Source organism: Polypterus senegalus, chromosome 11 (assembly GCF_016835505.1).
Source record: "Polypterus senegalus isolate Bchr_013 chromosome 11, ASM1683550v1, whole genome shotgun sequence".
NCBI classification, from domain to species: Eukaryota; Metazoa; Chordata; class Cladistia; order Polypteriformes; family Polypteridae; genus Polypterus; species Polypterus senegalus.
Window position 1 is genome coordinate 89,100,756 of NC_053164.1, and position 16,201 is coordinate 89,116,956.

The window sequence follows — 16,201 nt, forward strand, 5'->3', positions numbered from 1 at the left end:
GAGGAAGACACAAAATGTTTACTATGTCATGGAAAAAGAAAACTAACCAGCCGTAGCACTAACCTGTAAAAATGAAATGATTAAATGAGCGCACAAGAACATGCTACACAAATCTTACCCTGCACAGAGAGTGAGCATTTAACCCCAGCAAAGTAATAAAAAAATAGTAAAGATGGTTTAAAAATAAACATGCCCAAAGGTGACAAAAACAAGTACAACATCAAAAAAGTAACAGAAATGGGTCATAAGTAGCAAAAGTATGTAAAGGAGACAAGAGTCTTGTAATTCCAAAATTAACCAGAAGAGCTGATGACCTTACTTGTTTCCCAGGCCCACTATCATAATGAAACATGGCCACCATGTGCACACTTATGAATAATCCCCACAATATTGTGGCCAGAATATAAAAGTGACATAAATAGTCTGGGATTGTAATATAAACGTTAATTAACAGTGTAAATAAAATTGATCCTTCTACTTTAATTAAAAGTGAGATTGCTTTTTATTGTATATTTTCTCATTTTTAGAGCGTTCTTTCTTTTTGAACGTTTTAAAGCCTAAAGATCTTTCCTGTTAATTAGGGTATTTGTTACTTTCTATCGCGATGTATGCTGATACAATCATAATGAAAATGTTATCATATTTGGTGTCATTGGCTCATCTTAGCCTTTGTCTTTCTCCTTCCTGATTTAAGACCACTCAAAAGGTTTGTATTTTTATCTTTTGTTTTCTAGACAAATAAAAGTATGTGCTTAAGCTGTTTATTTTCAGGAACATACAGTAAATGCTAATTTCAGCTACAGTGAAATGCTGGCGCATGTGCTGGACCGCATACACACACTCTCATGTTCTGAATCACATACATACATACATACATGCGGTTTATAGCATGGCAAAGCAAAGAAAGCTGATTATTCTTGCTTTATGCAATGGCTTTGCATTTTAATGTCTTGACACAATTTGGAAAACAAACTACTGTACGCTTCTGACACCAATTTCACATGTGGCAGCATTTGTGCCCAAGTGATTCTTTTCTTTTTTCACTTAAAGTCACCTCATTTGTGGCCAAGTGCTATGTACGATCAGTCCTACCTACCCATATGTGCACAATTCATTGAGTCTGCAGTGTCTATGGATGCACTGAATGCAAGCCGCTTCACTTGTAGTTTTTATCAATTATTAATATAGAAAATCATTAGATTTGAATTAATGTATGTGCACAGCTGATTGTTTTGCTTTTCACTAATGAATACTGAAGCAGTTTTCAGCAGTGGAAAGGACGTTTTTTGCTAATATTTAAAGTGAAATTATATGAAAACTATATATGCAATGTGCCAAAAAAATGATTTCTTTTTATGTTCAGACAGGCGGCTGTTTCAGGCTATCTGTGGCTTTAAGGGGTAGGGCAGTAGAGGTGTGTTATCAGGAGGCTGAAGGAATGGGCCGTAAGTGAGAACAAAAGGATTCAGACTCCACTTGGTATGCCTTGGCCATTTAGTGCTGAAAAATTGCATGGAGGTTCTAGTGTTATACCAGCGTCTCGCTGTCGGCAGCTATCCAAGTTTCTGGATAAAATGTTAAGTATTTCACAGTATTTAGAAGTGTTTTTTCTTTTTTTTAACATTTTAGGGCAAAGGCTTTTGCTGCTTTTAGACTATTGATTTTTGGTTTTGTTTTGGCTTAGATGTTTCATTATCTTATGTCTCCCGTTTTTTACCTTTAGTGCTCGTCTTTGACTTAGAATTTGTCTTTTCCTTCTCCTGGTCTGTTTACTTTTATTTTTCCTGGCTAATTTCAACTCATGCAGAACAGTTCCATAGGTTAATCGGCAACGTTTAAAGGGGCTTTATTATTGAGAGTGGGCATGTACATCGATTTTATTGGTTCAGTAATGTAGAAATAACTGTAAAGATCTCACTGAGCTGTCCCTGCTAATTTCACTTCATCAGATCTCGTACTTTCTGGCGGTTTCTTCATCTCTGTGGATCTTCCTTTGCCTTATCTTAGTTCCTCTCTCAAAGCACCACTGCAAATCACCTTCCCTGCCTAACACATTCCGTCTCCACTCACCACCTCATTATCACCTATCGTAGAAGATGCTGTCCAGTGTGCATTTCCACTCTGACAGATATCACAAGTTCCACCATGCTGGCTACATTACTATCTCTCATGCCTTTGGCCCACAGAGGAAGTGTAAGAGTTTGAAAACAAAAATGGTGATCGTCCAGTTGCACAGTTCATGAAAAAACCTCTTTTCAAAGGGTTGATCGGTGGCAAAGCAATCTTACTGTCATCTTCAAAATTAAATTTTTCTATAAATTACGTGATGTTTCTATGTTTTTTTCAACATTCACCAGTTTATACTGATTTCTTTTTTTCATGCTGCTTTATATTTGGAATGTTGTTGATGCAATGTTCTGGATATTCTCTGATTCCTTTCTTTTATAACATATCACTCCATGGTTGTGTGGTTTTAATAATTCAAGCATGTTCTTGCTGGCTGCATTTTTGGGTCCTCTTGTCCTTTGTAGGTAGGAATTTCTCATATTTCTATTTCCAATAAGTTTAGAGAAAAAAAAAAACACATAATCTTTGCTGAATCAGAAACTGCAGCACTCCTTGTAGTGTTGGGCCACATGCTAGTTGTGATGGACGCCCGGCATTTGAGTCTGGCCTGGACGTCCCTCGACAGAAGAAAGCAGCCTTTTCAGGTCACTACATCCCCCGGGACAATAGATGGCAGCTCCCCTGGTTAGAAATGGTTCCCCGGATTCCTGTAGGGCAGCATTTGACATGGAGTCCGTCTCTTCAGCCCTGTTGGGTGCCGCCAGGGGAAGCTCACCAAAAACCCGGGGACTGTTATTGTTACGCCAACCCGGAAGTGCTTCGGGGTCACGAGGATAGAAGCCCACAGTACTTCCAGGACACTTGAGGAAGGACTATGTGGCGTTTGACCTGGAGAAGAAATACTTCCGGGTCAAGTACTATAAAAGGATGAATGGAAACCCAGCAGATTGAGCCGGAGTTGGGAGGGAGGGTGACGGAGCTGCTGGAAGTGGAGGATTGTTGTTATTGTGTATTATTATTGTGATTATTGAAGATTGGAGAATTGTGGAGTGTGCGGTGCTTTGGGCACTTTATTTGAAAGGATTATTATAATTATTCTTAGTGCTTTTAAACGTGTGTCCTGGATATCTGTCTGGTGGGTTCAACGGGGCAACAGCACCTCTAGCGTCCACACAGTATATACAGTACAGTATATAGTATATATTTAGAAGTGTACTGTATATATTTGTAATTAGTAACATTAGTATATATTAAGAAACCCCACTTTTATAAAAAATCTTTCATATTCAGTTGTGATATTTTGACATGTGAGCATTTTTCCCCAATTAAATAAGTAATAATCTTTATGTTTACTCACTTAATAAAGGCTAAACACATATAATTACATGTTAGAACATGGGTTTTAATTTTAAATAAAATACACTATTTAACGCAACTTATATCAATTCAATATTTTATACAGCAAACATTATTAAACAGTGCTTTATATAGCAAAATGCAGTAAATTACTCTATATTTATAGATAAAGAGATAAATTAAACATTATTACAGCAATTTAAAAAATACATGGGCTTTATATTTAGGTATTACATTACCAGCTATACAAAACTTCTTTTTCCTTTCATTGAAATTTATAGTTGAGTCAGAAGTGAAATACGCTGGGTGTCACCCCGGCATTCGTAGACCCTACCTACAGGAGAGGACATGTAAGAAGCCCAAGCCCAAGCCCTGCGAGAAGGTAAACAGACTTACTTTAGCTAAGTGGATTACAAAGTCAGAAACGATGTGCTGAAGCTTTGGAGAGGCTCAGCACGGCTTTATCCAGCTTCAGGTTTGATGACAAGGAAGCTGTAAATGGAGATCAATAACTGAAGGTTTCTGTGTTTGGGGAGGTAATGATCTCCAGGGCCTTTTAATGACAGCAGGTAAAGTGTCACCGTCCTGCAAATGATGGTGACAGTTAGAGCCATGTACAGAATGAGTATGTCACTGGGGAGTGACGTGGTGTTGGTGTTTAGAGCCAGTGGTCTGTCAGCCTGGCCAGTTCACGTTCACATTCTACATAGCTAGGCCTGCATATGGTGACAGATGACTAGAATTCTTTATTTGATTCATATTATTTATAGAATTCTGTCCTTCACAGAAAATAATAAAATATCACACATCTTTACGTTGGTCCAGTAATTTCTGATTTCTTAATGGCTCATAGTTTACTCTGCAACAGTTTGCACTTTTTCCGTTTGTTTGCATATAATGTGAAAAGCTGGGGCTCACTTCTGCTCCGTGCAGTCGAAGACGGTAAGTGATACAATGTTCATATCCATAAAAATGAAACAAGGTCCAAACAACTTCACTTAAGTAAAAAGGCTTACAAGATGGCTCGGTAACACTTCAAGCTACAGTGACTAAATATGTGCTCAGTAGTTCTCTTACACTAAAAGCAGCTTCACGGATGCATTATCTACAGATTTTAATGATTTATTATTTCTCTGACACTGTAATTAATCTGCAAAGCACCATGATAATCCACTATCTGTCACGTTTGGAAGCCAACAATTTTAGCATTAAAAAATATTGTGTTTAGAATTTTAAACTATGGTTAGCCACAGATCCTCTGCATCCAAGAGCTAACAACAGCACTTGAGTCAGAATCTGATGTCTTTGAAAGCAACTTGAGCGACACAATGTTTTAAAATGGCATTAATAAAACGTACACCACAGATACATGTAGTTACATCCTGTTATCACTGTTATTTTCGAATATGACTCTCAGTTACAGAAGTAAGTAAAAGACAAATTGTGATAACAAAGTGACTAGAAAATTCTAAACTGCTCCAACTTTCAAACCAGCTAACCAAGTCACTGAATGTATGCCACACATACGTTTTCATATTTGTTCAAATTTACCGCAAACCGTCTGTTCCTGTTAACATGGTCCATGTCTCCTGTATCTTCTATGATCTAAATAGTGATGCTGTTTAAACTGGCAAAGCAAAAGTGTAGTAATGACAAAAAAAAATGTTACATGTTGCTATATCATTGCACTCAGGTCTTCTCCAGTTATTAGACATTTCATATTAAATCCCTATTAAGAAGTGCTTTCCACTTTGCAAGTTCAATGTGAACTTTTGTCAAATTAAATACAGGGTGTAATAGTACAAAAATATTTTCCAAATGAGTAATGGCCAATAATAAGGAACCCAGAACCACTGCCATCAGTGGATACCTTGAGCGATACACCTTCATTTGTTGAAAGTGACTGTGGCCACAAAGTAAATGTGTTGGAAGGCACTTATTAACAAGTGCTGGACTGTAGTTGTTCTGTTAAATCAATAGCGCCCCCTCTGGTAAGTTTGCGCGTCTTACTGAAATCCTGTCCGTAACGCTGATAGATAAGAGAGAAGCCTGAGTCCAGCTGGCTGGTAATGTCTTGAAGGTGACAGTCCAGAGGAAGTTGGCGCATGTCTCCTTCAGAGCGTAGAAAGAGGCCGTAACTGTCGGCCTCTGAGATTCCAAATTTCTGAGCACATTTTTCCATAAAAGATTCCACAGAGTCAGTTTTTTTCATGACCACCATTTTCACCTCGCTGGTATCGGCCTCTGTGTGGACAACATGCAGGAATTTCTGCAATAAAGGAAAAAATATTTCTTATCATGCTTAGAATAAAAATAAGCAAGACATACAAACCAATGACCAGAGTAGTGCCGTCAGAATGTTCTAGCATAGTTTGCACTAAGTAGGTAAGTCTTAACCAAAAAGTAAAAGACAATTGAAATTTTTACTTTAAGAATCCATTGCACTGGGCGGCATGGTGGCGCAGTGGGTAGTTAGGAGACCCGGGTTCGCTTCCTGGGTCGTCCCTGCGTGGAGTTTGCATGTTCTCCCCATGTCTGCGTGGGTTTCCTCCCACAGTCCAAAGACATGCAGGTTAGGTGCACTGGCGATCCTAAATAGTCCCTGGTGTGTGCTTGGTTTGTGTGTGTGTGTGTCCTGCGGTGGGCTGGCGTCCTGTCTGAGGTTTGTTTCCTGCCTTGCACCCTGTGTTGGCTGGGATTGGCTCCAGCAGACCCCCGTGACCCTGTAGTTGGGATATAGCGGGTTAGATAATGGATGGATGGATGAATCCATTGCATTCAGCAATACAGAGGATTTTTCTTGTGAGAATTAGACAGGGAAGCCTGCAACCTTCTCGATGCCCTTGTTACCGTCATTGGAAGCATATCTATGCCCCATGCCTTTAACTCACAAATAATAAATCTAATGTCCAATTTTCTGAACAGTTAAATGTACAGACTTTACACTACCTTTTGCAAATTACACAGCATTACACAGAGTTCTGCCCTTGATCCCAGTCTCTTGTATTATTATGTGATTATTTTGTAATATTTGTTAATTTAATGTTGTACATTTGATAGCTTGTTTTGCCCTTATTGTTTTAAATTAATTTGTAATTGACATAGCATTGCCTAAGGGCTAAATAAAACCTCGGCATGCCTCAGTCACACTACTGATATAATAGTTGCTGACTTCATTTGTTACTCTTCAAGTTGTGCCTTTCCATTTCTGATTTTGGATTTAGAAGCTTTTTGAACCTTTGCATTTGTTTCTTCAGTATTATTTTTAAAGCTATGTTATTGTGAGACAGGGGCTTTTACAGTCCCCTCTCTGTTTTGTTGACTTATTTATGCCTCAGTACTTTACTACGTGTACACCTAAATAGCAGCACATGGGCTTTTGTCCTGACGTCTTCTGCCATCTCTGCTGTCTTGGTGTTTTCTTGCATGTACATGTACTCACTTTGTTCTTCTGTTTTGATATTTGGTCTTATATTTATAACTCAATTTTTGATGTTGTCTATTATATCTCCCCTATTACCTAAAATTCTTATTCTGGTAGACCCCTCTGTCATGGCTTATGTGCACAAATGTAATAGTTGATTATAATTTTCTACTTGTTTCTGAATAACAGTGACCCTGAATTACTTTAGGAGATCTGCTGACATCAACATCTATTTTATTTTGTTATGTCTGTTTGAATCCCACACCTGATTGTTGTGTGTGTGTGGAGTTTGTGTGTTCTTCCTATGTCCGAGTAGGTTTTTCTCCCATAGTCCCAAAGACATGCAGTTTAAGTTAATTGATTATTTTAAAATGGACCCAGTAGAGTATAGGATTTGTTTTTGATTGAGTCCGTAATGGAGTGGCACCATGTCCTTGGCTGTTTCCAGCCTTCATCTCTGTCAGGATAAAGCCAAGTAATACTAACTTTAAAGGAATACCTGATCATACCTATGGAGTAATGAAAGCAGGATGTACAAGATGTTAGTCCTGGAATCGATTTTGTAACCCTGACGCTACATGGAACTTAGAGTTACATGTTACATTGCTTTGCCAAAGTCCAATTGACCAGTTACAGCACACCATTCAGTCACCTGAACACACTGCTGCACCCCAAATACTGTAGCCATTCATCCTAAACTGGCTTAAAAGAAAATATTCCCATGAGCTTATCTTGTTCAAAAGAATGGGGTCTAGCGTTTCAGAATTGAAATAAGAGTGCCAGATTTGTTTGCACTTTTTTTGATCTATTCATGAGACGCAGACTCAGAGGCACAAGAGACATCACTCGAGAAAGAAGCGAATTTCTAAAATATCTAAATCCATCAAATCCTTTCAATTTTTCATTTGAAAATGTTGGAAAGTATAAATGTTTATTGTATCCCTAATTCTATTCATCTATTTTTTCCTATCCCTCCATCCATTTTCCAACCTGTTTAATCCGAACACAGGGTCACGGGGGTCTGCTGGAGCTTCTTTCTTAATTCATAAATAACATAGTGTTTAGCACCGCAGCTTTATTTCTCCTGTATTTAAGTTTCAGCCTATTTAGATAGATAGATAGATAGATAGATAGATAGATAGATAGATAGATAGATAGATAGATAGATACTTTATTAATCCCAAGGGGAAACTGACATTTGGTGTTTATGTGAAGTTAAAGACGTATGTGATAAGGACAAAAGCAACTTTAGTTTTTTCCAGATGTGTGTGATGTGCCCAGTGTTAGCTTCTGCTTTGCACCCAATGCTATGGAGGTGCAACTCCTCTGACCAAAACAATTTTGTAAAAAACAAAATCCTTATTATGATGATAACGATATAGGAACTTGAAATTCTATATCAAGGATGTTCAAGGAAACCGATCCTCAAATTTTCTACACAATATGAACAACTTCATGTACAGCATGGCCATCGTGACGTTCGCTGTTTACCTGGCTGTCCCGTGTAGCTCTTAAATTGTTGGCCTCAGTCCCCCTGCGTTTTGACCACTGCTTGATAGATTCACGCATCTCCTGTGTGAGTAAACATTTGGGTTGGACTTCAGGGGGTGATTGTATTAGGCACAAACTGGCATACACACTTGTTAGGTAGTAGCCACCTGCAGAATAGTGAAAATGATATAAGGGACAAAGGATCAGTACAGTCTTGGGCTTTAACCTGTGTGCCCTAAACATGAGCTGTTGCTTACCTTCGCCTGTCAATAGGGAGGGCTCGAGTAACTCCATCATGTACTCCACTTGCTGAGGAAGGTCGGGCATGTTACATTGCACTAGGACATAGGACAGAGCTGGCAGGAACTCATCTGCTCCATGGTCACTCCCTGGAAGAGAAAAATTGTGGTGTGAGAAATTGCACAAAGCCGTAGTCAAAGTGAACATGAAGCTGATGTACAGTAGTTCTTATTGTTGACAAACCCCTTGATAAATTGCAGTCATGAGCCACTAACTAAAACTGGTCATAGAGATAAAGAGGTTTTAAAGGTAAAGAGAACACCATTTCTCCTTTATTGTGGACATAAAAGGTGATGATAGCTTCATTGTTCTACCAGTTCATCTAGGATGTGTAAATGTGAATTACCAATACATCAAATCTTTAGGAATCCAGATAGACTCCTGATGTCCACTTTTCTGCTACCAAACACAAAGGTACACAGCCTATTTAATATAACGCCCTTTTTAATATTTTACAAGTACTTAGCCGCACACAGTACAATTGTCAGAGATGAGTTCTACTTTACCTTGTTGCTGTCCATATATCATTTTATGATTCCAGTTCAAGTAATGTTTGTCTGGCAGATGGGGGTTCTCCTTACAGATTGTATACTTGCAACGTTATTGAGGCCACAACACAGAGGAAATGTTAAACCGGACGAGCCAGTGTTTCACCTTCACTATATTGGCACAAGAATGGGCATTGTGGGTGTCAAGAACCTGTCAATGCTCACAAAGTCTGTGCAAGCCATGTTAGATCTGAGGGATCAGCATTTGACTTCCAGCATTTTACTGCGGCATTAGGGAATGGCAGGTAGCAAGCAAGTGCCTTTCAGGACGTACTAACCGATTGCTCGTCACATCATATGGGTGTAATCTTATGAAACCGCACCCCTTCCCTTTGACATTTTCACAACCACAAAAACGTTAACGCCCTGGTGATCTTTTACTGTTGTATTTATGATGCAGTCAGAGTCATCTTATTGATTGATCTCATCCTTAACTGTCTTCATATATACTTTTAAAGTTGGAAAATAGTTTCTAGCCAAAAGTGAAAGACGCTTGTATAGGGGCATATCTCAAACCAACGGGCATTATCAACTAAAAGGCACAGCAGTAAACCACCAGAGAGAGACATAAACTAGAAGGGTGTCTGTGACAGGGAACTGTTATATACTACAGTATACAGCAGACGAATAACTTGGAGAACCATGCATAGAGACTGGCCAGACATGACAGATGTAGCACCACTCACCAGATCCAGACCTCATGGCAGTATATATGCACTTGCAGGCTTGTAACAGCAGGATGATTTTGTCAATAGGAGAATAGGCCTTCTGCATGGTGGTGAGCTTCTGACGAACTCTTTCAATTCCATGGGAGTTTGGGACTGGCACTTTAACCTCAAAGCGCTTTAGAGCTCCTTCCTGGCTCATTTGCAGACTGTTCTTCATCATCTGCAGGGAACCATCGTCGGTATGAAATGTCCTCAGACGTATGTCAATGTGAGCCTTCAAGGGCTTTAAAATGCAGCGGTAGAGGGCCTTTTCAAGCACAAACTCTGTTGAAGGAAAATGACAGTGGTGAACAGCTGAATGGCAGGCTTACCTTTATCGGTTTGTCTTTATCACCTGAGCCTATTTTGATACAACTGCTGTAACAGTTAAATCAACCAAATCAGGCTTTTTATTCATTAGTCACCTTAACTAACAATCTTAACAACTAAACAACTAACTTAACAATCAGCAGCACCATCATTTTGCATACAATACTATACAGCTAATTCTTCACTATCATAAAACATAGGAAAAGTTTTGATAAGGGCAGGCCAATGGCCATCATTTTCCACTTCCCTGATGTTTATGCAATACCATCAGGATCTGAAGGTTCCAAAGGTGCTTCTTTCAAATACACTCCTCACATGTATTAGCCATTTTCATTATAAAAAAAATGATTTCCTGGAGTGGAGCACAGGTTAGTGCTGCTGGCTCACACCTGAACTGTCCCTGGTTTAAATCTTGACGCTGGCTCGTGCCTGTGTGGGTTTTCCTCCAACATTCTCAAAATGTGACTTAAGTTAATTGTCAGACTGTCAACTGGCCTTGAATGAGTGAGTGTGGTGAGTGTGCCATGTAATCAACACAAAATGGGCTCCTGCTCTTATAACCATTTGGATCATGTCCTTATCAATGAACTAATCTAACAGTTTTTGTGATTAGCAGAAGCTCCTTTCAAATGGAATGAAACACAGAGGTGCTAATGGGAGTGTAATTCAGAACACTGAATCAAAGATGGATTAAGACTCCCACAGGCCCCTGGATGATTTAATGACTAGAGTTCCCTAACAGAGATGTGATCTCACTTTTGATAATTCATTTCAGCACCCGAACAGCTCCTCGCTCTGGGTGGGGGTTCTGTTGTTGTAAGTTGAAAGGGCCACTTGCCATCACGGACCCTAGGGTGTGGACCAGGAATTCCCTGATGGTATTGACAAGTGTCTTTGGTAAATGGGAAAAAAACTAAATTAAAAGTCACTTAAATATACCAGTAAATTTCTGAAATGTTAAAGAATATATTTGAAACCCTTTCCTTTATTTTTTAACATACTTGTCAAATGCCATGGTGTCAGACGTGGTGCTGTGTGCGCACCTAGCAATAACAAGTAAAATCATCAGCGATCAACAACTGAGAAGAAAATTAAAGCAAATCATGAAAATGTATTCTACATAATAAATGGACAGAAGTCAAAGCAAAGTTGAGCAGGTTAAACTTTAGATCCTGACACCTGCGTTGCACCCATTTCTCCTGGGATGGGCTCCCACCCTAGGAACCCTGAGTGCCATTAAGCAGACAGAAGCACAGAGTGGGAGAAGTTGAGGTTTTTACACTGAAGATAATGGAAGACCCTGGAACAAGCTGGCCCTTGTTGTGGATTCCCCGCTGTCTTTCAGATAATGACTGGAAGACAGGTTTGGATTATTAATGTAATTCCTAATGAACAAAATAAGATGGACGATCTACGGTATTCTTACTCCCAACTTCAGAGTTTGGAGTTTGAATCTTAGCCTGGCCACTCTTTGTGTGACATTGGCATGTTCTCCTGTTTGAGTTTTCTTCACATGTACACATTATTTTAATTGGTGGCCTCACGTTAACAGCTGTTTGTGTACCCAGTGGTGGACTGATGACCCAGCATGCACATTAGGTTAATTAGCTCTCCACACTGGTTTGTTATAAATGAGTGAATTTAGCTGCTAGTAAATCTGGTTGTTAACTGATATCCTTTGTTTCATGGTAGTTATTATTTTATAACATACTAGGCGGCGCTCGCTTTGCTCGCCAACCCTCAGCCACTTTGCGTCTCTGCCGCTCACGTTGAGAAGAGCTCTGAACGCACCCCAAGGAGACGTGGTCACTCCTCTGAAACCCTCTCTTAAACTGTGATACAATGGGAAACAAATAGTTTTTTTTTTCCCTCCTCTTTACTCGATCAGCTGCTGCTGCCGCCGTGCCACGTGAGCTGCATCTCGTGCAGCGATTTGAACATTTAAAACCCTGTACAGCAGCTGTCCTTTTGTCTCACTGCCTTGTCTCTCTCCTTCCCCAGACATCCTTTGTTCCTGTTGGGGGTCCCGCTCCCAGGATGCGCCCCTATGAAGAGGACGATTTTCTATTCTTTTAATTGAGAGATGGAACTGTCCCCTCCGACTAAACACAGAGCTCGATTCACTCCTGAAAGAGACTTACAGTATGTTTGTTGGAAGTGTCTGAATGACGTTTCTGTCTCTAAAATCTCCTGTATATCTGTGCAACTCTGTGACCCAAGCGTAACAGCGTATCTGGATTTCATGTTCACCAAACAACAAATCTTTTATTTCTCGTGGATAGACCTCTTCATTGGGAAGAAACACTACTTTTCCCTGATGGTAACACAAATTAGACAATCTACAAGTCTCCGACTTAAAGTTTAAATCTGAACAATATATTTGATCTGTTTTTGCTGTTTCGTTATTTCATCGAGTAATAATTTCCATTTGTGATCTTTACTATCGTTTTTTTTTTGACACTTTCGAATTTTCCTACTTCCATTATCTCTAACCTGCTCTGCATGTGTATCGCACCAACATTTTTGAATTCTTTATGAAGTTCTACTTTGTCATCTACTATTTGTCTTTTATTTCCGGCCCTGGGCATGGTTAAATCTCTTGGCACAAAGTCTCATCTCACAGGACTTGAAAGTATCTCTCTGAGAAAGTCATGTCTCTTTATAATAGATAGATACTCTAGAGCACATAGTGATAAAAGAACCGAAAGTAGACATTAAAGACTTCAAAAGCAAGTGTCATACCGTTATCCTCATCTGGAAGAAGTGTTTCAATGGGTGGCTCCAGCTCCCCACAGTCCAGCAGCAAGCTCTTGGCCTCATTGATGAACCCTCGCACAGCCTGCAGCATAGCTCCACTGGAGGCATATTCCTCACGGCTCTCCCTCTGCAGAGTTAGAAAGTCTTGTACCAGCATGCCAAACGTTGTCCGCCGGTCCCGGGATAAATCCTCTACCAGTCGGGCAATTCGCTTTTCAGGAGCAAAGAAGGAATAGAGCACCTCACTCATCTTTCGCAATGCCGACATGTTTGGGCGATGTCTGGGAGTTGGCAGAGTTGGAGAACTGGTGCCACGGGTGAGAGGGGGTCTCTCTACACTCTCTTCTACTTCCTCCAGACTGCTCATTGAGCTGCAGCTGTCCAGTTCATTCAGAGATGGCGCCTGTCCTTGATCTAACATCAGGACTAGATCTTCATCTCCGGGAATAGCAGGTGGCAGCTTTTCAGGGACATCTTTATTACTTTCCTGTGGTAGAACCGGGTAAATACTATAAGTAAACAGGAAATTTTTATGGGTTCATAAAGGGGTCAACCCATACTAGAAATTAACTGTTGTAATAAGAAAGCATTCTGTTTTGTCTCTCTGAAAACAAAATAATGTCAGCAGTATCCATGGAAAAATGGCATGCTTATTGTTTAAAACTCAAACGGGAGGATTGTTCATAGGGCAGCCTCAAATTAATAAAGACCAGATAAAACAAAATGCATCCCGCTACTTCTCTAGGACTTCCTAGACATGAACTTTGTGTCCAGTGGTATGATGTCTCCATTTACCACCTCACAGTGTCACAAAGCTCTCTCTTCCTCACCTCTCATCTGTCTTGCTTGCCTCCACTAAGCCTTCGCTAAGTTCACCACCTACTGTTCAAGTCATTTTCTAGCAGTGGCCTTCAGCAAGGTCCAGGAATCACTGTGAGTTAGGGGCTACCTCTTGAATCTATTGGTCCATATATATCAGAAAGCCCTCTAGTGGCTACTGAGCTCCTCTCATCCCTGAGTTTTAACCAATGAATAAATGGATAGCAATCCAAGGCGTATTTGAATGTACAGTATGTTCCTACTGTACATGTTCATCAGAATTGTACCAGCAATCTCTCTCCATTTTTTCATCTGCTCAAATCTGCTGGAACCCTATGAGTTGCAATGAACACATTCCTTACACAGCAAAATAATGTCAGTCAACTTTACAGGAAGAAATTTGAGTCTAAATTCAGAATCTGACACCCGAGCAGTACAGGCTTAAACACTGCCTGCTGAACAATATTGGATAGCTTTTTTATTACCTGTTGAAGAATTTTGGGCATCTGATAGTCTTCCTCCTCAGCAGTTGGTGAAAGAGGCAACCCTTTGGAAAATCCAGTCACGTCCCCCAGGTTGTAACTGGCCTTTCTTGCAAAGGCAACACAGGGAAGCATGTACTCTGAATCTTCTTCACTACATGTTGCTGGATTTCCTCTCCCAGTCGAGCTTTTCTCTTTTTTTAGCAGAGGCGGTGGAGGAGGTGGCATAGCAGGCGGGGAAAGGGGACTCGAGTTCTCGGTGGAAACGCGCACCTTGAAGCTTCGTTTGAACTGGTTGCGCTTCAGCAGAGCACCTTTGCCTTGCTGTTCTTGCAAAAAGAGAGGATTGATGAAACAGAGGGCCCCCTGTCCTGTGCCACAGTCTAATTCAAAGGGACTGCGCGTATGGAGCTGACAGAATTCATTAAATACGGTGGTGTTTTCCTGCGGAGTGCAACAGTCTGCAGGATGAATTGGAGGCAGGTCTGGAGGGCTTGGGGCACTGCGTGGTCCTCGGAAATTTAAGGGCGAACTCCAAAATTCTGCAAAGGTAAAAAAGTAAAAAGGACTTTGGTTATGAAGACCCTACAGAGTGATTGTTCATCAGATGCCCTGCACACTGATCTTATGTGGGGTTCTATCAATATCTGCTGTGATCACCAAGCTGCTTTTACAGAGAGAACCTGATTGATCATTCGAGCTATCATATTGTATAAAGTGCTTTTCTATCTATCTATCTATCTATCTATCTATCTATCTATCTATCTATCTATCTATCTATCTATCTATCTATCTATCATATTGTATAGAGTACTTTTCTATCTATCTATCTAGAATGACTAAAAGTCACTGTGAGGCATCACACAGGCATATTGCTGTTGGTTTCTTGATTACACTTCTACTGAATAATTCATTGGCTGAACATCCTCTGTGTTAGTGCATCACAGAGAGAGGATGGGCTGCATTTTTCACTCAGTTTTGTTTTAATCCTCTCTTTGCTGCGACCTCCAGGGTATCCAGAGTGCATTCCTATAACCGAGCTTGCCTTTTTAATTAGCTGGTTTGTTTGTTGGGCCTCACTTGAAGTGGTATTACCAGCCCAGCACACCACAAAGTAGAAAATCCCACTTGCCAGTATTGTAGACAAAATGTGAAGGATGTCAGTTCTCACATTAAAGGAACACAGTCTCCTCAGAAACAGAGCTTGCTCTGCCTTTTGTTCTATAGTTCCTCTGTGTTCCAAGACCAGTCAAGCCTGTCATTGATGTGGATCCCCAAGTACTTGCAGGAGTGGATCACCTCTCATCCACTCCTTGAATAGTGACCAGAAATAGTGGTTCTTTAGTGTGTCAGAAGTCAGTAACCAGTTCCTTGTTTTTGCTGATGTTAAGATGCTGACAGTTCTCTTTACATCATGAAACAAACTTCTCCACTTGACTCCTCTACTCCGTCTAATCCTCTTTATTAATACACCATATAATTGCAGTGTCATCTGAGAATCTCTGCAAGTGACATGGCCTGGTGTTATATTTGTAGTCTAAAATGTACAGAGTGAAGAGAAAAAGTAGACAGGACTGTTCCTTGTGGTGCTCCAGTGTTGTTCACATCCATTTCAGAAACACACACAGTCCTTGAGTCTCACAAACTGGGGTCTGCCTGACAGATAGCCCCTTATCCAGGACACCATAAGCTCATCTACCTGCATATCTCATAGTTTACATCGTAACAGGGATGGCTCAATGGTATTGAAGGTGCTGGAGAAATCAAAAACCATAATTCTTGTAGTGCGGCCAGTGTTGTCCAGGTGAGAATAAGCCCCCCTCGAGCTGATGAATAGCTGCATCCCCAACTCCAATGTTCGTCTGGTAGGTGGTCTGATAGTAGAAACCTGCAGGGTCAGCCATCCTATTTCTTAAGAGC

General features: G+C 40.3%; 1 protein-coding gene across 2 annotated transcripts in view; it reads right to left on the reverse strand.

Annotated features, from left to right (window-relative positions):
* Window positions 1-3,448: 3,448 nt before the first annotated feature.
* The window catches only part of si:ch211-168d1.3 (ras and Rab interactor 2), a 54,512-nt gene continuing 41,759 nt past the window's right edge, over window positions 3,449-16,201 (reverse strand). For both annotated transcript variants that reach the window (XM_039769217.1, XM_039769218.1), the window contains 6 exons: window positions 14,285-14,823; window positions 12,966-13,467; window positions 9,873-10,178; window positions 8,596-8,727; window positions 8,339-8,505; window positions 3,449-5,692 (listed from right to left, as the gene is read on the reverse strand). In XM_039769217.1, the coding sequence (XP_039625151.1) occupies window positions 5,363-5,692; window positions 8,339-8,505; window positions 8,596-8,727; window positions 9,873-10,178; window positions 12,966-13,467; window positions 14,285-14,823 (1,976 nt within the window). In that variant the 3' untranslated portion in view covers window positions 3,449-5,362. The remainder of the gene's footprint in view (window positions 5,693-8,338; window positions 8,506-8,595; window positions 8,728-9,872; window positions 10,179-12,965; window positions 13,468-14,284; window positions 14,824-16,201) is intronic.